Source organism: Mixophyes fleayi, chromosome 3 (genome assembly GCF_038048845.1).
Source record: "Mixophyes fleayi isolate aMixFle1 chromosome 3, aMixFle1.hap1, whole genome shotgun sequence".
Classification (NCBI taxonomy): Eukaryota; Metazoa; Chordata; class Amphibia; order Anura; family Limnodynastidae; genus Mixophyes; species Mixophyes fleayi.
The window spans coordinates 133,843,622-133,866,085 of NC_134404.1; the positions used below are offsets into that span (position 1 = coordinate 133,843,622).

Genomic DNA, 22,464 nt, shown 5'->3' on the forward strand with positions numbered 1-22,464 from the left:
CCCTCTGTAGATAAATGACTTGCTTATCTGATATGACAACTCCAGTCACTCTTAGATTATTACAATGCTCTTGGGGGAACAAACAAACAAACAGAAAAACAAAAACGGTCATAGCTGCTACATATGAAGATTTCTCTAGTGGATCCATAAGATGTATTAATCATAAAAGACCCTTTCTGATGGGAGTGTCTTCTTTTTTATTCATATACCAAAATTCAACCCTGAGGCATATTTGTATCATTGTTGGTGTGGGAGTCCATAGAACATAAAAATTACTTAAATCTTCATTTGTCTTCCTTCATAAGCCATCTCCCACCTTCAATTTTGTGGTTCTAAAATATTGTTAATCATAACCTGCAACAAAGTAACATCCTTATTATGCTGGATATGTGTAAAACACTATTTCTCTTTGATTATGCATGAATTGATCAACTTTAGCAAACTTGAACAATTAATCTAGATATGTTTTCAAAACAACTTCCACCAAATGCATTGTCCATTATCATTCGAGGAAATGGCCTGTAAACGATATGCAAAATTCAACAGGAAAAGAAATACAATTAAACATCCCCCATGTAAATACTGATTGCAGTCCAGTTATATAGCAGGATCATGTAAACTGAGACCACCAGGTTATTCTACAAGGTCCGTGATATGTGAGCTGCATTTTCTACTGCCAAGAATTCAGTCCCAGAGAGCTATAGCTGTGGGGTGGGCTTTCCAAAAAGCAACAAACTCGGGCAACAAACAAAAACAAATAAATCTGAATATATTTAGTTAGCTTGTTTATTTTGCAAGAAAATTTGGGAAAAGATGGGTCGGTTTATACCATTGAGCTTGTGCCATCATTACATACATTTGTGTCTTTCATGACAAAGTATCTCTCTTCCCTAACACACAAAAAAAATGTTCTTTTTCATTAAAGTTATCAATAAATATCACGCTGCATATCTTACAATATCATCAGGGATTCACTTGTGTTGGAACGCAGCAGAACAGCATTCCAACACTTATTGCAAGCAGCCCATCTATGAGACCAGAACAGTCATGTTTTTTATTAGTAGACTAGACTAGCGGGGTCTATTTTTTCTTACGTCACATCAGGACCCAAAAATTGTGCATAACCCCTTAGCTTGCATGATCCTGAGAGTCGTGGCAAAGGGGCAAGATAAAGAAATTTCATATATCTTGTTTCAATGCACAATAAATCTCAGAAGAGAGAAAATTAAAGACATCTCCAAAATGGCCAAGGTACTGTGGTAAATAAGAGTACAGTCCAGGGAGTAAATGTATTATGTGCTGATTTTTTTTTCAACTCGCCGCTATTCGGTGAGTTTGCAGTGAAAATGTAAAGTGGCAATGACTTTAAAAGGCAAAACAATGCCTTTAAAGCCATTGCCGCTTTAAATTTTCACTGCAAACTCACCGAATAGTGGCGAGCTGAAAAAAAATCAGCACTTAATACATTTACTCCCTGGAAGACTGTAGGCTGCAACCAGGTACACGAGTTAAAAAAAGTGTAGCAAGGGAGACAACCGGGAGAGAAGTGCATTGTCAGTCATAAGCAAATAAGAAACAGATATATAAAAGAGACAATGGTGCACATGGAGGAGACAGAGGCAAAAATGGCAGATAAGACATGGGAGACATAAAGGCATAAACAGCCATAACCAATGGGAGGACAAGACATACGGAAGAAATATTAATAGACAGGCATGAGGGTGAGGCTATGTGGCAGATAAGTCAGGATAAACAGGGGGATGGGTAGACAGAAGAAAAGTAAGGAACAGATGTGCAAGACAAGGAGGCAGAGGAGTCAAAAAGGAGTGAGGCAACATGGTAGAGAAGTCATAGGTGAAACAAGACGTTAGCAAGATGTAAGTGGAAGGGAAAAAAAAATAAAAAAAAAATAGGTAGACGTGGAAACGAGAGGGTTGGAGAGGGTGAGGCACATGTTCTACACTTGTTACAAATTGCTAGAACTGTGTGTGGAATTCAGTTGCTCACACTTCAATCCAGGACTAGGTGCCTTCATTTCCTATTCTAACACTACAGCGCCTGCTCGGTGTATAATATAAATGTATATATTATGCTCCCTTGGAGTTCAAAGCTTTCAGGTTAATTCCTGAGTAAAACATATAAATACCCTGGGTCATTATTTATAACAAAATACCAGAGGACATGATGTTAAACAGATAAATTACATATGGCCCCATATTTATCTCTTTTTCCTGACTAAAAAGAAAAACAAGTTTTGGGGGTATGCGAGAGCACGGCCTTACACACGCCCTATCTGTGCCTGGTCTTCCAGCCTTTGTGACTGACCCACAGTTTCCACGTCTGTTTGAACAGTCGAGGTGTGCAGGCTCCAAGATCCATTATTCCAATGCCTGTGCAATATTCACAGCTGATCACCAATGTTGCCTTGCTTGAAACCACAAGAGTAAATTATATCTAGTCACTCATCTGAACTAAATCCTAAGGCTCAGTATGATCTGAAAGTTACCATGTATAATGATCAGACAGCAAAGCAAATGGATTTTAAGCCAGTTTTTGTTTGTCTATTTAAGACTGAAATGATCATACTGGAGCAGGTGTTTAGAAGTATAATATGATCATGTGTGAGACACAGTTAAAAGACCATTAAAACCGAAAAGACAAGTTGTCTTATATAATTACTAGCAATTACATTCACAAATGTGGGTAAACGTTTTAGGAGCTTAAAGATTAAAATAACACGTCTACTTAACGTGCTTCCATATTGTATTTCTGACTACATGACAAATTGAAAACTATTAAGGATGAAACATTTGGACAGGACATACTGGTCAGCCATGCTATGATAAACCTGGAACAGCCCGATAACCACTGCTTAATCTACATCAATGCAGTACTACAGAGGAACAATAAATCCTTGAAACCCACAAAGCGCTTTTACTGTTCCAAACAAAACGCATGACAGCTCCCATTACAAACAATCTCTCTCCGTAACAGAGAAGCAAACACTCATTATACATTAATTAGGACTTCATGTGGATAAGGTAGCCATAGTCATAAGATATTGATTAGTCCATTTTGACTCTGAATATATAGTGATGATTTTAAAAAAATAACAAATTGGGCACCTAAGCTAATCTAGCCATATACACAGCGATGCTGCAGTGGATATCAGGTGATTGTTTAGAGTACACATGATGTCATATTGGTCCAATCACGATGAAATTGATAGGTGTCATGGGTTTTCAGAGACCGAGACCTATTTGTGCTGCTAAGCTAGGAGGCGCAGAGTCTAAACGCCAGGGACCCAAACAAGGGAGTTTGTAGTTGGATGCAGAAGACGCGCAGGTCCCGGCCCTCTTAGCCACTAACAAAGTAGAGAGTGAACAAACAAGGACGTGCAATCCGGGGGTCAGGCCATGCAAGCAAATAGGTACCAAAGGATTAGGCAATAACAAAGAAAGCTGAAGGTCAATCCAGGAGATCTATACACACCAAAAGGAGAATCCAAAAGAAAGTTCAGGCATAGCCAGGTCAGGAGACGGAAGGTCAGTCAGGATGCAATGAAGCAAACAGGAGCGCTAGAGCATAAGTGAACCTTGATATTCTGGCACCCTAATGGTGCCAGAGCCTCCTTTATAAAATATAGGAATCTGATTGGTGGCAGTGAATTGGTGACAGAACAGCTGACTGCCGAACAGAGCGAAAGAAAGTGTCCCGTTGTCTAGGAGACACGAGCATACAGTGCATGAGCCCACATCAGATGAAATCTCAGTCTGCATTAAATCATATTCCTATGTACTGTTTGTACATTAGAATTCTGTATTTTACATTTTACAGAATTCTAATGTACAAACTGCCTGTATCTGTAATGTAATAAGTATACTCTAATTTATCCCAGTATATTGTGCCTCAATCTGTATAGTACACACTACATTCATCCGTAGTAATAGATTTACTGTATACATGTACACTTATGCAGAATGTGTGTGTATGTGTCAAGCAGAGCCGTAACTTAGAATTCTAGTGCCCTGGGCGAGAAAGACAAATGCCGCCCCCCTAGCCCTCAATTTTAACCAAATTAACCTAAAATATTCCTAAATTGCGCCCCCCTTCAGCGTTGCGCCCTGGGCGGTCGCCCCTGTCGCACAGCCCTAGTTACGGCCCTGGTGTCAAGACTAGATTAGCTAGTCAGGCTTTTCTACTAGCCCATGCAGAGAAACAAACAAAATCGCATAAGACGTATTGCGGTAACAACTAGGCAATAGGCTAAAAAAACAAACAAAAAACCTTTGGTTGTTTTGATAAACTAGATTCTTGATGCCTGTCACTAGGAAGTAAGTGCACTGAAAAGTTAATATCAATGCAGAAAGCATGTGATTGGAATCACAATGACAGTGGCCTAATATTGCATGGCCAGAGTTTGTACGCTTTTCTTGTGCTGGAACGCAAAAACTGGAATCAGTATCCTGCAATATACACATGGTGAAAGCTCTGTCACAACTTGCTTTCTGTTTGTTCTCCCGTATGGCTGCTCTCCTGTCTGGTGCCTCGGCTTCTGACAAGCAGAGGAAATAAGGCTTGGCATTATTTTTATTAACATTTGGTGTCATTTTGCGGAGTTGTTTTTAAAGCCTTTTAAGCTAAAATTAGTAAGGCGTGAAAGTAATAGTTGATCGTTGGAGGACAGGATCCGGTACAGAGTTAGGTTGGACCCGCAGGCAGGAGTTAAGACGTCTGCTAATCTGCTGACAAATGTAAGCATAAGAATATATAGTAACCCATACAGTACCACACAACATTAACATAAACCTAGGGGGAGGGGAGGAGCACTTACAGAATTAATATCCAGCAATTCTTGGAAACTTTAGCTTTTGGAACATTACTTTAAATAAAGCTTCCATATTTTACATTATAAAATTGTTATATTACAAAATGATTAGCTAGTTTAATGGTTCTATGACAATTAATGTGCAACAGATTCTGCCAGTCTTATTTTACAGTCTGAAGTCTTAGAGCAGGCCTGTCCAACCTGCGGCCCTCCAGATGTTGTGAAACTACAAGCCCCAGCATGCTTTGCCAATAGACAACCTGTTGATTGCTAGAAGGGCATGCTGGGACTTGTAGTTTCACAACATCTGGAGGGCCGCAGGTTGGACAGGCCTGTCTTAGAGAGTGCACATGCTATCCATTTCTCATGCTAATCAGACATGTCAGAATGTCAGCATGACTACAAGCAAAATAACCTGAAAAGATGTGGACCTGTAATCTAATCAGCATTACTGTAAGTAATGGAACACACAACAGTACTTTGGAAGGGGGAAAATGAATAAGAGGACATAAGCGTGCCATAGCAAAATAATTGTGAACCCCTTTAACAGATTTTCATATATTGAAACAGACAGACACAAAATAATGTATTGTGGGTTACCCAGAAAACTGCAACACCCTATCAAAGAGTTACTGTTCTCTTTATGAGATAAGAGGGTGTGTTCTATTCCAGATTCTTAGAAGACCAAATTCTACACAAAGTTTGAGGAATGTCATGCAACACTGATGATATCAGAGTAATAATGCCATCAAGCCCCCTTCTGCCAGTCACAGAGACAGTTGCATTAGCCCCACCTCAAAAGATTTCAAACTACTGTTCTCAGAATGCTTTCAGGACATGTGGTAATTTACCAAACATCTTCACAATGTGCACCATAGATGTATGTAGCATGAAATAAACACTTACATACTTTAAGAGCTACCAAGATGCACAACGTTTAGAGGAAACATTTATTTTGAGTCAAGTAAAATAAAACAGTCAATCAAAACAGAAACATTTCTTTGTTCCAGGTATTCAGAAACTGGTGGACCCCAACGGTGGATGACCTTTCAGTAGCAGTATCACAGCTGGTAAACAGGGCACTGCGCTGGCTTCCCTAATTGAGGTCTGGCATAATTTAGAAAGCCCATGCTTGCACAGTAAGCAGGGATAAAAACATGCCAAAATAACAGTGTCCTGAAAAACAGCTGGTTGTATAAATCTGAATAGAAAAAAATATTCTTGGCTCCCAAAATTATTGCTTAAGGTACCCAAAATAATAATTTCTAATTAGAACTTTTCATTATTGGTAGATGTGCGTTGAAGTTGGTCATTTAATGAAAAATTTTAATTAACATCGGCCATTTAAAAAACTGAAAAGTGTTGGTGTTCAATAACGAAGACGAGCCTGAATCCACAGTATTCTACGATACCACCTGTTCAGTAAACCTCCACCTGTCCCAAGCACACTTGTCTTTTTACAGTGCAAAGTACAGCATAATATAATGAAACTTTATAATTAAAATTGCAAAAATGTAGAATACTTTTGCTTTTATCACAAGTTCCATAACCAAAGAAAAAAGACAACCAACATTTCCCACCTCCCAACCCTTTCTCCCTACCTCCCAGTTACATAAGGGAATCACTCCTGGCATATTATTACTTTACTATATTTACTGTTTAACATGTATTATATTAACTCACTCCACAAAGTTATGGTCACCCAAGTTATGGTTCCCATTGTTTTGCTACCCATTTTGACGTATCAAAATAATTAAAAATTAACAAAAAAAACAACAAGACATTTTGACCACTTCCCTAAATCTACTTAAATATCAAGGAGAGCTTGAGGAAACATTCACCTTGCAGGGTTTATACAAACCTATTAGCATTTGCCATCTGAACAGGCCGGATACTGAACTTCCGCAGTTATTACATCTTATCTATTTTCCGACAACTTCGTGAGCTGCATAATTTGATCCTAGATATTCTAAAGGTTAAACACTGGAAATTTTTTTGTTTGATTTTGACTTGCGTATGTACATACTTCTGTTCAAATGTCAAGTTACCAAAAATTAAAGTCTCAAATCAACTTGAATGCAACACATCATTCAAACTGTGGACTACAAGACTGTTGCATTTGAATTAGTAATATGCACTGCACATCACACAAGTGCAGAAATGTATTTGCACTGTTATATTAATCATGTGAACTTTATTTGCATCCTAAAGCTTTGAGCTTTGAGATTCGCAATTTTATTTACTTTTGCTAAAACAAAAACAAAAAACACAACTTAACCTTTTGGCAATACTATACTATCCCATATTCTGGATTGTAAGCACAAATAATTTAAACAGATAGTGAACTCTTCCCCCTGAACGAGGGAGAGAGTGATTATGTCATTCTACATCATAGGAAGGGGGGAATTGTCAGAAAGACTTGTACTGACATGCTGCTGGATGAGGCACTGATCAACTTATCACTGAGATAGTGCAGCTGTCATTATTGGAGAAGAGATTCAAGTGGATAAAAGCATTCAGCCATGCAACACTTTGTAGTGATAGGCCTTTCTAAACTCTAAATTACATGCAATCCTGTCAAATAAACTTTTTCACATCAAAGTCACTACTGCTGCACAGATCCCTTTAATTCACTGAAGACCCTGGGTTTTGATGTTTAAAATGAATGCCCATCTCAAACAAAAAGAAAAGCAGTTAAGAAAAGAGCAGACAGAGCCAACATGACTTTTACTCTGTTAGCCAATGATAAAGAAACACACATTTGGCCAAGAGCATTTCTCTGCCACTTATAAAGCCCACAAAGTAAATTTGAGTGGAGGTCCGAGATGAGAGATTTTTCAAGCAAAAGCACAGAGCCCAGTTTGCTTCAGAGTAACACAAGGCGACATAAATAAGCCAAACTCCTTTCCCGGAAGTTAAGAGTTGCTGTAGATGAACATTTTTACCAGATGCCAGAGACAGCTTTCCAATACATATAGCCCCAAGCTTCTCCGCTACTGTCCCAAGTGCCTTGATGAACCAGCTAACAATACATATGGGGCGCTTCTACTTCACCTTGATAAAGTCATTAAAAAATACGCTGGAGACACCCTGTTGATTCACAAGTACTTACAATGTATATGTCTCAGTGCAGCATCTCAACTAGTATCCTGTGCTAGAATTGCAAAGTCTTAAGATGCACACTTACATGCAATGTTTGGGGGGGGGGGGGGGGGGAGAGCATTCACTGGGCAGGGGTGGGGTTATGTAGGGTAGCTAGGTCATTTGGCTTCATTTAGCATGCACATAAAGTAGATAAGTCACAAAAAAAAAAGGCTTCCTCCACAGGAACATTTTATAGGGTGCACCAGCCTTGTTGGAGTGCGAAACAAAACAGTTACAAAAAGAAATAATATCTCTCAGTTGCTACCACTCATTTGTTCCTATTTGTGGCCAGTATGCCTTAAAATATAAATTAGAATCTTAAATACCACATGCAGCCATTATTTGATAGTTGGCATTAATCAGGTCCACTTTGTAAATAAGCTTGTCCAGTGGTTTGTCTGGATAAAGATTAATATGTCATATTACACTATAAACTATGTTTAAATATCTTTTAGCCTGTTATATATATAATTCTTCTGTCTTTGACTAGTTTAAGCTTGCCACAAGCAGAAATATAATTGGGAGATATTGTTTTTGCCTGGTTTTGGGTCAAAATGCCAGCCAATGAAATTCCCCAAATGTTCAGCCTATGTCCAAGACCAAGAATTCCAATAGAAAGGAGTAACTTGTTAAGCAATATTTACACTACATGGTGATGGCAATGCATGTTCAATTATTTGAAGGGAAAGCCAAAACGAGAATTTAGCAACAAAACATTACAGTAACAAAAGAATTCTCACCTGGTCCAATCTCAAGGCCCCCTCCTCAAACCGCTGTTTGCGTAAGTTTTGTGCGATAAGATGGAGGTTGATCGTTGCCTGCTGTATCTCATCAATTGTGTGTTGAGAGGCTATTGAGGGAAACTCCTCTGCACAGAGTAGTTCATCTGGATTCTCAATCATGCTTTGTGCATGGTCATAACTCAGTTTCACTGCGGAGCAGATAACACTTCGGCCAAACCACTCGTCTAGGATCTGAAGGAGAACAAATTAATACCTGCAAATTTCTTTGTTTGTTTTTGGTTTTTTTAAAGTATATCCTTTCTAGTAGTAGGAAAGTTTCTAACAGAGATTCTAAAGAAGTAAAAGATTACAAAGTGCCACATTCAGACTACAAAGTTACCAGAGGCTCACCAAAACTAAATCACAAAATGATTTAAAGGGTAATATTCAAAAAACAAAAATGTACGTATTTTCACCTTAATGAAATGTATTATTTCAAGGCTAAGTGTGCTTATTAATGTTTTCAGGTTAAATTTTATGCTCACCCTTTACCGCTACCCATAAACTTCCATCCATTAAAAATGGAGGGAATGCACTGCTGCGCCTGTACATATCCCAGGAAGAGAGTTGTTAAAGCACAGAATAGCTGCATCGGAGATCTTAACGGAGAGCAAAGATAGACGTAGCACTGGCGACCCGAGTGATACCTCTCCTGCAGGCAGAGAACAGTATTTCCCAGTGGGAAAGAGGAGCTGGTAAAGTAGCAGTGGAAAACAGCAGTTGGAATTAGGAGTGGGACTGAGAGGGAGAGGCAGCAGTGAGAAGAGGAGAAGAAGGAGCATGGAGGAGAGCAAACAGTATTGAGCAAGGGCTACTTCGGTGATGAGACCAGCGCTGTATAGGCAGAGAATGCCATAACAGGAGACATTATAAGCTGGGCTGCTGAGAGAGACCTGAACAGAGGAGCAAAGAGAGAAAGAGAGGCTGATCAGTACCAATGTTTCTTATACTGTTTATGTGATTGGACTGAGACATATGTGTTAGTTAGATAGGATTGAGGTGGGGAGCCCTGAATAAAGTTAATCACCTTTTTGCAGGACTGATATTATTACAAGGGTGAGGATAGGCATAGCTAGCCAGGGTGATTGGACTTGATCAAATCAAGAGAAAACAGCAAAAGTGTTCTTAATACATTCAATATTTACAGAGATAATTTGGCAAGGAGCCTATTATATGTATTGGGACATTGTTTTGCATTTCAGGCTACAAACTGCTTTACATTGGAGCTAAAAGAAGAGGCCTATATTCCAACTGCCCTATGAAAAAGCTGTATGTATGTATGTATGTATATATATATTTGGTTCTTCAGGACTGTATTGCCATTTTAAGTGTTACAGTGTATACATGTTAAGTGTATACAGATATCTGTATATAGCTATATCAATATTTTAGTACAGCAAGTATTATATAAGTGGTAAGAGAGGTACCTCTACTTTATTATATCTCAGCTCTGTTTTAGGTGTTACATACCAAATGTTGTAGTGTGCTTTTTGTTAAGTTTACACAATTGAATTGTTCACATTATAGTAGTCTATATTTATATAAAAATCTAAATTCAATTCCGTGTGCTATAATTTTGTGTGTGCCCCTGTGGTCCAAGAAATGGGGGTGGAAGGTTCCTTAGTGTCCTGGAATAAGTAACACCAGAGAGACTAACCAACAAAAAAAAACCTTGGTGTGATCTGACTAAAGTGGGAGGCACTACGCTACTATTGGAGAAAACATTCAAACCATCCGTAGACAAGACACACGCACTGATACACCTACATACACACCCTAGCACTACAAAGGGGTGTTACATAAAGATAGCGAGAAAGCTTGAAAGCAGGAGAAAATTTACACCTAATGTTTGGGCATGAAACAGCATAAAACACTTCACAATATGGAGAAATTGCCATTCAATTTAAACAATATTTTAAAATCACTAAGCTAAAAGAAGATTGCCCAACCTGTCCTGAAAGAAAATTGAACTTTAATTAGGTATACAAAAAAAATAAAATAATTTTTACGTGTCTGTTAACCAAGAGTAGTTAAGTTTTTTTTGTCATAAAGGCATCGTATGGGGCAATTCAATTGACCGCAGTTTTTTTTTTTTTTTTTTTTTAACACCAAGTCATTTTAACGTGGTTTTCACTCATTTTAGAGCGGGTTGTTTTGCACAAATGGTCCCATCACGGACAAGTAGAAGATCCATTGAAAGTATAGGGAGGGAAGGAGGAGTGTTAAAAAGCTATTCAATTGTTTAACGCGGCGCGGTAAACTGTCGAATCTCCAGTTTTATCTCGCACCTCAAGGTTGTACAAAAAAATTAAAAACATACAGAAAACTATTTGAACTCATGTAACAATAAATAAAAAAAATAAAAAAAAAGATAAATTATGTTCATCAGTAATGCATAACATGAAAAAGGTGATTTTATTTTACAAAAAGCATGTAAAGAAAAATCTAAACAACACTAATCACTAATATATTTATGTATGTTATATGTACCAATACAATGTATATGTCTAATGTGTACTAATGTGTTTTGTCATGCTGTCATGGTATAGATGGTTGTATAGTAGTAAAAAAAAAAAAAAAGTACTGTATGTAGATATTATAAAATAGAAAGGTTGTGTAATGCAATAAAATATATGCCAATGCATTTTGTTTTTTATTATAGATCGCGTTAAACCCTCCTTCACGTCCCAAAAAATTTGCAAGAACCAATGATTAACTCGCGGGGGATGGCTTACCTGTTTTACAAATGAATTATTGACGCTGCGGTAGCTAAAAACGGTCGCGTCAGTAGGTCAAAACCCGCGCGGGTATTTTGTTTTTTTATTTTTTACCCCATGGGATAAATAAACAAAAACCCCTATAGTCAATTGAATTCCCCACATAGAGTGGTTAAGCAAATCCAGAAGTGCCAGATTACTGCACATATTCAATAAAAGTTGATACCCACTCCTGGTACTTACCATGTATCTCCTTAGATAGGAGTTCAGGAGGAGGCAAAGCACTATATGTTTGTTTTTTGGGTTTTTTTGTTAATTTTAAGGGTGGAATATTTGAGAATAAGAGAGATGGAACACAATGCTTTGCTGGTATACATACATATAAATCATTGGAAAAAATAAAACATTTTAGGTATATCTACATAGCATACACTAACCTTTCCCTGTGGAGTGATTTTCCATATAACAGAAAAAGTAAGTCTGTCTGCCATTGGATTAAGGCTGCACAGCTCTTCGCATAGTAGCCTGGGTAACATAGGCACCACCTGCAAGGACAAATAAGAAACATGATTTGCGTTCCTTATGAATAGGATCAACACATGTGGAGCACTCATTCAACTCTAAGCAACGTTAAAGTTTAAGACCTCCTCACTAAGATCTACAAGAACCTCCTCTCTATCACACCCCCACACCCCTCTACTCCAAACCAAAGACATACACACTGCTCTACGTTGGAAAATAAAAGCAGGTCTCATACATTTATATTGTCACAGAACTCCTCAGTGACTAATATCCTTCCCTTTCATAGTAGGGAAAAATACTTCATACTTCAAAAGAGAAGTATGGTCCCCTATTTGTCATTAGACACCAATATACCACAAAAAATACACCGGCACCAACTGTGACTTTTCATGTGTTTGCCAAACCAAAATATATTTCAAATGGTTTGTCTACCAAGGTCTATTAACAGCCACACCACTATCAAGTTACTGAGGAAATGTAAGAGTAATGTAAACTCTTATGTGCCAATGACTGGACATAGCTATGGCTAACCAGCATTGTGTTTCTTATCATACTCTCCTCATTCAAGTTTCTGCCTTCAACGAGCTCTATAGTCATGGCTGTGAAGAGTTTGCCAAACCCCAAAAGACCTGAAAAGGACATCACTATGACAATATGCCATTAAATCACAAACCATTGCCACCACCAGCTACATAGAGCAATGAGCATACACCTCTTCTTCCTGCCCTACAGCATAACAAATTTCAAAAAACACCCAACAAGTATTCAGAATAGAGGAAGCAGACTTGAATACCAAACAGATCTGACATAACTGAATGTTACTGCTCCAACAATGTCAAAATATAATCTCTCCATATGTTCATAATTAGGATTTTGCCGATTCAGAGTTTCTGCAGTGTTGAAATTGTGACTTAAGGCACAGTAGAATAAGTTTTCTCAGAAACATTAGGTAATGCAGCACATGCTCTGACAAAAGAGGACGCACACCTTTACACTAAACATACAGAGGAAGTTATATGTGCCAATACTTAATAAAAGGCTCACGGGTATAGTAATCATTACTGTAAAACTGAAAGCAGATAATTTATCTTTCACATGTGAGATTGTGAATTAACATAAAATGGGAGCAAGTAACTAAGCCCTCAATATTTCTTAATATTAAAACCCACAAATGGACAATATACCAAAGTCAATGCATTACTGTCCTAAATTGCTTAGCTGAAGCGACTAAAGTATGGATAATAATTAAATCTGCTCTATTTCTTTGCTACGTGATCTCCATGAACTGTGCAGAGATGGTCACATGACGAGGAAGTCGGCTGCTCTCGTCCATGTACCATACGCTTAAAAGCTTGGCTACAAGTTTCTGGAACCGTAACTAAAAATATATATTTGAGTAGTAAGGTTAAATGGAAAAAAAACCAAAAAACAATACCAGCATTAATTTGTTTTAGGTCTTATGGCCAATGTGAGGCATTGCCATCTGCTTCTATGTAAAGGTGGAGAGATCAAAGCTTAGCAAATTGGGGCTTAGAATTGCCGTGTAGTATTTGGTGATTAGTCATCAGAGGGAGTACCAAGAATCTTCTGTAGCGAGTACACACAAGTTTAGGACCAGCAAGAATTTTTCCCCCGCCAGCACGCATTTTCGTCTCGCGGAACCTAAAAACCCCTTGGTGGAAACTTGGGGCTCTGAGGAACCCTGTCTGAGAAACACTGTTCTAAACTAACGTGCAACCAACAGATACCTATCTTTATAACTCAACAAGCATGGCCAGCTTAAAAATGGAATTCACAAAACTATTTAATATCCAGTGGGCTGTTTGAAATGTTTCCAGACCTGGTTGTGTAAGCAGAAAATACAATGGACATACCTTCTGTACAAGATATACACTGGTGGCTCGTTCACTGGCTACTGCATCAAGAGCACTCCCTTCTTGAACAAAATAGCTCACATCTGCAATATGAACTCCCACTTCAAAGTTACCTGCAAACAGAAAATTTAACAAATGAGGAAGAATTATTATTGGATACTTAGTTGAGGTCCAAGACGCCTGCTTGGATAAGCCTGAGTTTTCAAAAGAGTAAAAAAAGTGCTGCAGTATTTCAGTCAACTTATGTGGGGGCACATAGACCTACTGAGACCTGAAGTGAGGGGCACTATGTAACAGTAGGTGTGTGTTTAAACAAAGAAATTACTTTCTGAACACAGACAACAAAATACCAACATCTATAAAACCTGACTTGGTCACAGAGGACTAGAAAATTAACGGTGTATGACTAAAAAATAAACATTCACCCATAGAGACTGTCAAAACTGTTCAACAGGAAGATTACAAATGCTGGATAGTCACAGTGAACTGACAGTATTAAATCTTATCGTTTTCTAGGATTAGCAGTCAAACAGAAAAAACTATAAATCCATACTGCATTTCTATGCATGACATGTGTCCTTGTAACCTTTTTGCTATGAGGTGCATGTCTCCCTGCAGTACTGAACTGGTTAGCTTGTGTCAGCATTACTCAGAATCCTAATTTAATAAGCCCGGTGTTATCCGCCTGAACTTTCAAAGTTGGGTTATACAACCGACAAACTGAGAACGATCTCATGACATGAGATAACAGGAGCAGGCAGCCAATCCAAACAAACTGTAAGAAGGTCCAGGATATCCCCCACGGTGGGGAGCCTTTAGTAGACCCCCTGAGATCCCAGGGCCTTTAATGGAAGCCCCAAGTAAATATTTGGTTACATATATTTACATAATGTGAACGGTCAGAGCTCAGGACGGGATGGCTACGCCTGAAATTTAATAAAAAATAAAAATGGATAGGAAACAAACCTTTGTTTTGAAGTGCAAGTTTAACTCCTTTTGTAAAGAGGAAGACATTCAATGTCTGCACAGTGTAACCGGTAGGTATAAATGACCAAGATAGTTTGCCCAAAGCAGCTCAAGCCCCCCAAAACATCTTTCAAACAGCCTGAAAACTTCTACTGTCCTTTTTAAGATTCTGCAACTGGACAGGTGAACAGCGTTTCAGAATTCTGCATCCCAGTGCCATTAATTCTCTACTTATTTGACAAATCCTGACTATCTTGTAATCACAGTAAATCTGTGAATGTCCAGACATTACTGTTTGTATGAAGCTGTTCTGGCACCAAAACTGTACAGCAGTTTCACAAAATCACAAATCAATAGGGAAAATTGAAAATAAAATATTGACGACAGTTACCAAGTGCTGTTTGCAGTTACATGTGCACCAGTTTTCATAAATATCATCCACTAAATAAAACTTTGCCCAGTGCTAATAACACAAAAAAAAACACACTGGAAGTGCAGATCTTGAATACCCTCAGCTTTAATTGAATTTAGATCTGCAAGTACCTGCACCAGCCTAAAGAGATGCATAATAGTAGTCCAAACATTTAAGTGTTCATAGATACATCTAGCTTTTTTTTCTATTTTTTTAAAATACACATTTACATTTTTAAATTACTGAATTCTGAAAGTTTAAGGATATTTGACAGCAAATTAAAAACGTAGGCCCCAGACTAGGAACAGATCATGTACACACAGTGGGCAGAGGCCGTATACCAGCATCCTCACTAATATCCAAGAGTCATGACATTCTTGAAGTACTGGTTCCTGGTGAACTGGGCTATATTTTAATTAATCTTAAGCTAGTCTATGACAAATCTGTCCACTTGAACGGGACAACATTTTTATGATGAGGATATAGTTGTGCATTATATTGTGGACTATTTATGAAAACCTGTGCACAACAAAGGTGATACTGTCCATAACAAACAGATTTCATTTGGCAGTTATTTCCTACATGTTGGCTCCTTAAAGAATCACAGTAGAAAAAAAAAAATAATATATATATATATATATATATATATATATATATATATATATATATATCTTATTTTACAAGGGGGTTCCCTCTGGATTACTATATTTACTTCCTGGATTTACTTCCTTCTGTATGATGGGAAAGAAGTAGCCCTAATATTAGAGCCAGAGACTGTTGCAGTTTTGAGCACTCCAGAAGCCAGGAGTACAGGAGGTGTGGGAAATATATAATGTGCTGGAGACAGGTGCGTTCTGAGGCAGACATTGATAGGATGGTCATGGCATCTGTGCTATACTACCACAATGTTTATCATGGAAACAGGCAAGCCAGAAACAAAGATTTTGAAGGCTTTACCAGCATACGGTGGGGGCCACATGAAATTAGCCATCTTCTGTATATTCATGGCTGCCCAGAAGTTTACAAAATTCATGCAAACATGTAAAAATATTATAGGGCCATGGGTTCTATTCTAAGCAGGGTACTAGAGCCAAGTTATACTGGAGCAGAGTCTGATGTGAAGGACTAAAAACACTCTGCAAAGCACTATGTAATACGCTTGCACTATAGCAAGGTGAATATAAAAGAATCTAAAGAGCTGTAATATATATATATATATATATATATATATATAACACACACATACACACACTGTGTATCCTGCTTTATTCTGATACTTGGATAGCACTGAAAAGCCATTGGCAGTTTAGCTTGGTAATATATCTTAGGAATTTCAATGGAGCAATTTATTTCCCTTCAGCCTGCCAGCTATTTATGGTTTGTTACAAACAAATCTTGTGAGAATGTGATGATCAAGAGGGAGGCGGTGGGAGAAAAAGTCAGTGTGACAGACAGTCCACAAACATTATATAAAACTTGTGCACCATTCTAGCCCCACTCTGCAGACATTTTCCATTCAAAATTGTGTCACTATTTAATCCATACTCAAACTCTCAGAAGTGATCAAAACATCTTACATTCAAAAAAAAACCACAACATTGAACAAACAAGCTAAGCATTGTAACCACAAAATGGTCCCATAACAGAAATGGTAACAAGCTGCTCTGTCTCTTGAGGGATTAAGCGTATATAGAGACAGACTCTTCAGTATATAAATCCCATTTGGCCATTGGCCAAATAACGTCACATAGTGTAGCTGTCATGTGATGTCATGTCACTGGAATCCCTTTGTATTGAAAACAGGCATCAGAGGTGCAGCATATTAATTACATCACTGCAGAGATGATTGAATGAGGTATCGGGAGCAGATGAAACCTAAACATAAAAAGCAAAAAGGTTTTCAAACAGTGCTGACTCTGCTCTTTCCCCCTGTATTGGTAGCCTGGCAGGGTATTCAGCTAACCCTGCAGTTGGCACACATTCCAGTCCTCTACTCCAAATTCCTCCAGCACAGCTGTCTGAACCTGGTGTTAGAAATTGCAAAGCTGCGGAAACTTATTGTGCCTAGGAACAAGAGTCCATCCAAAGAAGAAGAAAGAAAAAAAAAAAAAAAAAAAAAAAAAAAAAGAAGAAGAAAGGGATAAATGTATAAACCAATTTTCCCTCTCTTATATGTTTTACTCGCTTACAATTCACAGCTCCTGCAATAAAAAGTTATGTGTATCAAGGAAGAAACTAGAATCCACAATCTGGCTCTTTTCCTATGCCAAATTAATATGCTATACAAAGAACAACTTAAATGATTGATTTTGTTCTGGATATTCAGGATAGTCCAAACAAAAGATGTCCATCACACAATGTCACACATCCAAAAACCTACAACACAGAAATGTCATACTAAATTTAGGTCTATACCATCTGGGAGCATCTTGCAGGATAAGGCATCATCCAGGTCTCTAGCAGTGGCAGGATCAATGGTGAAGACGCACTCCTTCCTGGGAAAACAAGATGAAATACATAAGCAGGAGTTGTACATATATACACAGACACACTTATACACCATTCATACTGCACCAAAATCCCGGGTTTTTGCCGGGGCGAGCTCAAACGACCCGGGTCTTGGTGCAGTACGAATGGTACAAGTAAAAAATCCTGGGTCTAAAAACCCGGGTCTTCAACCCGGGATTTATCGAGGGGTAATTCCCGGGTCGGACCCGGGTTGCCTGCACTATGAATGGTGCAACCCGGGTTTTTCAACCCGGGTTGCACAGAAAACAAGCTGATTGGCTGTCTGCCTGTCTCTGGAGGATTTGGAATTAGGCATTTCTCATTCATTTTATGCTTGCCAAAAAGAGGCCATTAATTTTCCATCTAGAAGTCTAGTCTTTTGGGGTAATCATTGAAATATGCAATGCCTAGCTTTAAAAGCTCCTACAACCTTCCCTTAAATATATGTTTCCCAGTCTCTTTATGCCTTTCAGAAAGCCCTCCTAGACTAGTACTACTAAATATATAAGCCAATTGGAGGTAGCCTTTATTCATTATTGTATTATTATATTGTGTATCACCATTTTTCAGCCAATGAAAACTGCTCTGGTGATGACTCCCACAAATTGCCAGGGCAAAGACTTGTGCAGTATGAATGGGGTCAACCCGGGAAATTCCCGGGTCCGAGGTGCAGTATGAATGGTGTTTCTGAGCTGGGACGCTCCGAGCCCCGGCAAAAACCCAGCTTGAAAAACCCAGGATATTGCCGGGGCGGCAGTATTAAAGCGGTAGTAGAAGGGTTCTCAACCTACATAAATAAAACAAGTGGACCGCCCACAGGCAGAGCATAGAAACAATACCCACACCCTCTACCCCCAAGATGCAGTATATTGTCAGATTCCTGACAGCTATGTAACAATGGAGCATGCCCAAGAGTCTTTCCTATTCAGTTTGAACTTTTATTTGACATTCAGCCCCCAACAAACAGATTTTGAATAATACAATACAAAATCATTCAGAAAAGGCGTAATGTCAATGTTTTAACCAAGCGGGGAGCTAGCTGCCAAAAACAGCCCTCAACTGTTACACAACTGCCCCAAAACAGACAATCCTCTCAATGGGTTATCAAAGAAGAACAAGGGTAAGTACCATCTGTTTCATACATTATGCACCATTGTCTGCTGTACACATACACACACATATACATATACATATACATATACATATACAAGCAGCAGAGAATAAATGTAAAGTGGTGCATGAGAAAGAATAGAATAAGCCTTACACAACTAAGTGGAACAGCCTGTATAAATTAAAGTCTATCCGAAAGTCAAATTTCGCTACACAGGTAGCCAAAAATCTTACAATACCACCTGTGCAATAAAAAAGTAACCTCAGCAGCAGCTAGGAGAGCATCCCCAGGCAATGGCAGATATTAGGAGACTCTTCTCACACCTGCCAAGACAGCTTTTTCCACATAGTCCCCCCAAAACAATCTACTGGCAAAAGAATGGTAGAGTTTCCTGACTACAGCAGATTTCAAGACCATGCCAGAACATGTGGATCTGGAACAGAGCCAAGTAAAAATTTGATTTTAGGTTTAATTTTGGCTAGAGTTATACATGAGGGCAACTGTTTATTAACACTAGTTATGGAGTATGGCTCACGTTTTAAGGATCTGTCTGCGAGTACAGATAGATTAAGATGTTTAACTTGTCTGTACGCAAACTCAAAACATGAAAAGTTGGTGACACTTTAGAAACCCTGCAGTAGCGGAAAGCTAATGCCAACATGCTATCTAAAATAAAAGCTTCTAGTAACATACATACAGGGTTCTAAAAACACATGTGACCACAAACACAGTCTCTATGCAGTCAAAAGAATTGCATGTTGAATAAAAAGTTATTGAAAAATGAAAATACAGAAGTTTTGAAAATTATATTTGGGTTAAAGATCACAACTACATTATCAGAAAGGCTATATAGCCCACACGCTGGTGCAACAGATATTTAAATCATTGATTTTCATACCATTGATAAATAGATGTATTTCACGTTGTGCAGGCCTACCAGATTGTACTAGCACTAAGTTCTCAGTTTGTCAAAAGACAGAGGCGAAGCTCTGCTCTTAGTTAAGGACGTCTAGAAAACCATTGCTATTATGGAAGCCAAATAAAATGAGTATTTCAAAACTACTTATGTAGGTCACAGAAAATTCAGACCATTTACACCTTTGAACAATACACACTGCTAATCTCAAACCACATTTCTTCTCATTCCCTCAAATGTGCATCTCAAAAGGATAGCAGGGTTTCTCAGAAAGCTGTATGCAGATCACCAGAAGGGCTTTCAAGCACAGTGTCAGGTGAGCCAAATCATCATAGGAATGGTCCCAGATACAGTGAAAATTTGACTTTTACTTGGATATAGTCTGCTGCCCACCCAACACAACCTAATCAGGAGACAAATATACTACTTAAAAAAAATAAAGAAAAATAAAGCTCTGGTTGAGTGATCACCTACAGCCTGCAAGACCCCAGGTGGACAGCCCTGCTATATACTAGGACAACGGTGCACTACCGACATGTAGCATATAAAAGATCACCTTCCAGCATATTTACCATTCAATTATTGAGAATTCCTATATATTAATGTGTTACTGGTTCTTTCATTACTAGATGTAGTGTGGCGGGTTCAGACTTGTGCATAGCCGAACACTGAAGACACTCTAAGCAACACAGGTTTTGAACAAGTTCCTATGAAATATTAAATAAGAGTCCTGGCTCTACACATTTAGGAACAACACAAATTAATTGGTAGAACAGGCTGATCTTCACATGGCCAGATATGCAGTTTACTTTGGATACGTCCTACTACACAACTATTTTGCTACTTCTACTATGAAAATGGCTAATACATTTTTTAAAAAATAAATAAATAAAATCAGAAAATCAAAAGTAGTCCACAAATCTTTATTTTTGTTCTTTTGAAAAAAAGTGGCACCCAGCACACCAGTGTTATGAACAAACTAAGCAGTTAAAACTTTTACTTTTTTTTTGGTCCTCAAAATAAGATACAAATATACTGTATATAGATGAGGCTATATTGAACATAAAGCAGATCCTTACACTGTTTAACAACCTTAGTCTCAAGAATTGAAACAAAATTTGCAGTGATTGTGTAGAATCGTTCTCTGTCAAACTCACCTCTCCCAGAAAAGACTGAAGTAGGGATTGGCAGCATGCACCATCTGGCTGATGTGAAGACCTGCTCTTAACCAAAACCTCTACTTATTAGATCTCCTGCAATGTGATCCAACACTGAGCACTCCAAATGCTACATTTAATGCTCTGTTGCCAATATCAACTGCTTTGATGTGAAATGAAGGATTAGGACTCTGCAAAAGTTTCATGCGAGATGGAATACAAGAGGATTAGAGGCCTGGTCAACATTGTGTCTCCTTTCATCAAGTTGGGAAATAGTTACTTTATAGCAAACCACAAAATCCTTCTGTATTCCCAAATTTCATAATATTTACCATGTTGAAGTATTGATTAATATAAAGAGAAGTTACACACACCTTAAAAATATGCATTATGTGCATTTTTTACCACCACTTCCCTCAATTTTGCTTTTTGGAATATACACACTGATTAGAAGTATTGAGAAAGCTGTCAAATATTCTTGATTAATAAAAAGATTGCATTAGAGTACTATACCCTCAGTGGTCTAATGTAAAACACTGCCTAAATAGATTGATTCATGCCATTAAGTGGAATAGCATATAAAACTCCCCAGGCCTGATTGAATCACCGTCATCATCTAATTACATAGTGCCACTAATTACTACAGCGCTGTACAGAGAACTCACTCACATCAGTCCCTGCCCTATAAGAGCATACAGTCTAAGTTTACACACACACACACACACACACACACACACACACACACACACACACACACACACAAAGAAAGAGACTAGGGTCAATTTGATAGCAGCCAATTAACCTACTTGTATGTTTTTGGAGTGTGGGAGGAAGCCCACCAAACAAGGGGAGAACATACAAACTCCACACAGATGAGGCCATGGTCAGGAATCAAACTCATCACCCCAGTGTTGCAAGACAGAAGTGCCAGCAATTAAGTCACTGACTATTTCTGGTCTCGGACTGGAAATTAAAAAGCTAATCTTAGTGAAAATGAAAGGGAGTAAGAATACATGTGACACATAAATGTCAGTTTGGATGGGAAAATAATGTATGGAACAAACTAATCGTGTAATCTGCTAAAAAATTAACAAAGCAAGAAAAAGAAAAAAAAAAACATATTAACACAAAAAAGGGGAAAGGACAAAAGCAATGATTCAGAGATTAATAAATTCTACTCCAGACCACATATGATAAGAAACTTAAGTATGGCTACAGCTACACTACCGTTATCTTTTGCATGTTAAATGCAAAATGTGTTTTACTTTCACTTTAAGTAAAAGTTTCATGTGCATTTACAAGTTAGTACAACTTGTGTTTTTCAAATGTGTTCAGACCAAGTGCCTGTGTAAAAACACTCATTTGGTACATTTTTAATGTTATACAGCAGGTGAAATAAGTATTGAACACAAACATTTTCTCAGTAAATATATATTTAATGTGGCTATTGTAATGAAATTTACACCAAATGTCAGCAACAACCCTTGCAGTTCACATATGCAAAGAAATCAAACCATAGATGTCCAT

General features: G+C 38.1%; 1 protein-coding gene and 1 long non-coding RNA gene across 3 annotated transcripts in view; one reads left to right on the plus strand and one right to left on the minus strand.

Moving 5' to 3' along the window:
• The window catches only part of LOC142144026 (uncharacterized), a 995,146-nt gene that overhangs the window by 174,576 nt on the left and 798,106 nt on the right, over positions 1-22,464 (plus strand). The window lies entirely within an intron of this gene.
• Positions 1-22,464, minus strand: part of DIS3L2 (DIS3 like 3'-5' exoribonuclease 2) — a 216,220-nt gene that overhangs the window by 66,580 nt on the left and 127,176 nt on the right. Inside the window, exons 11-14 of the mRNA XM_075202357.1 lie at positions 17,661-17,740; positions 13,868-13,980; positions 11,909-12,016; positions 8,713-8,946 (exon numbers count right to left, since the gene is read on the minus strand). Coding sequence (XP_075058458.1) covers positions 8,713-8,946; positions 11,909-12,016; positions 13,868-13,980; positions 17,661-17,740 — 535 coding nt within the window. The remainder of the gene's footprint in view (positions 1-8,712; positions 8,947-11,908; positions 12,017-13,867; positions 13,981-17,660; positions 17,741-22,464) is intronic.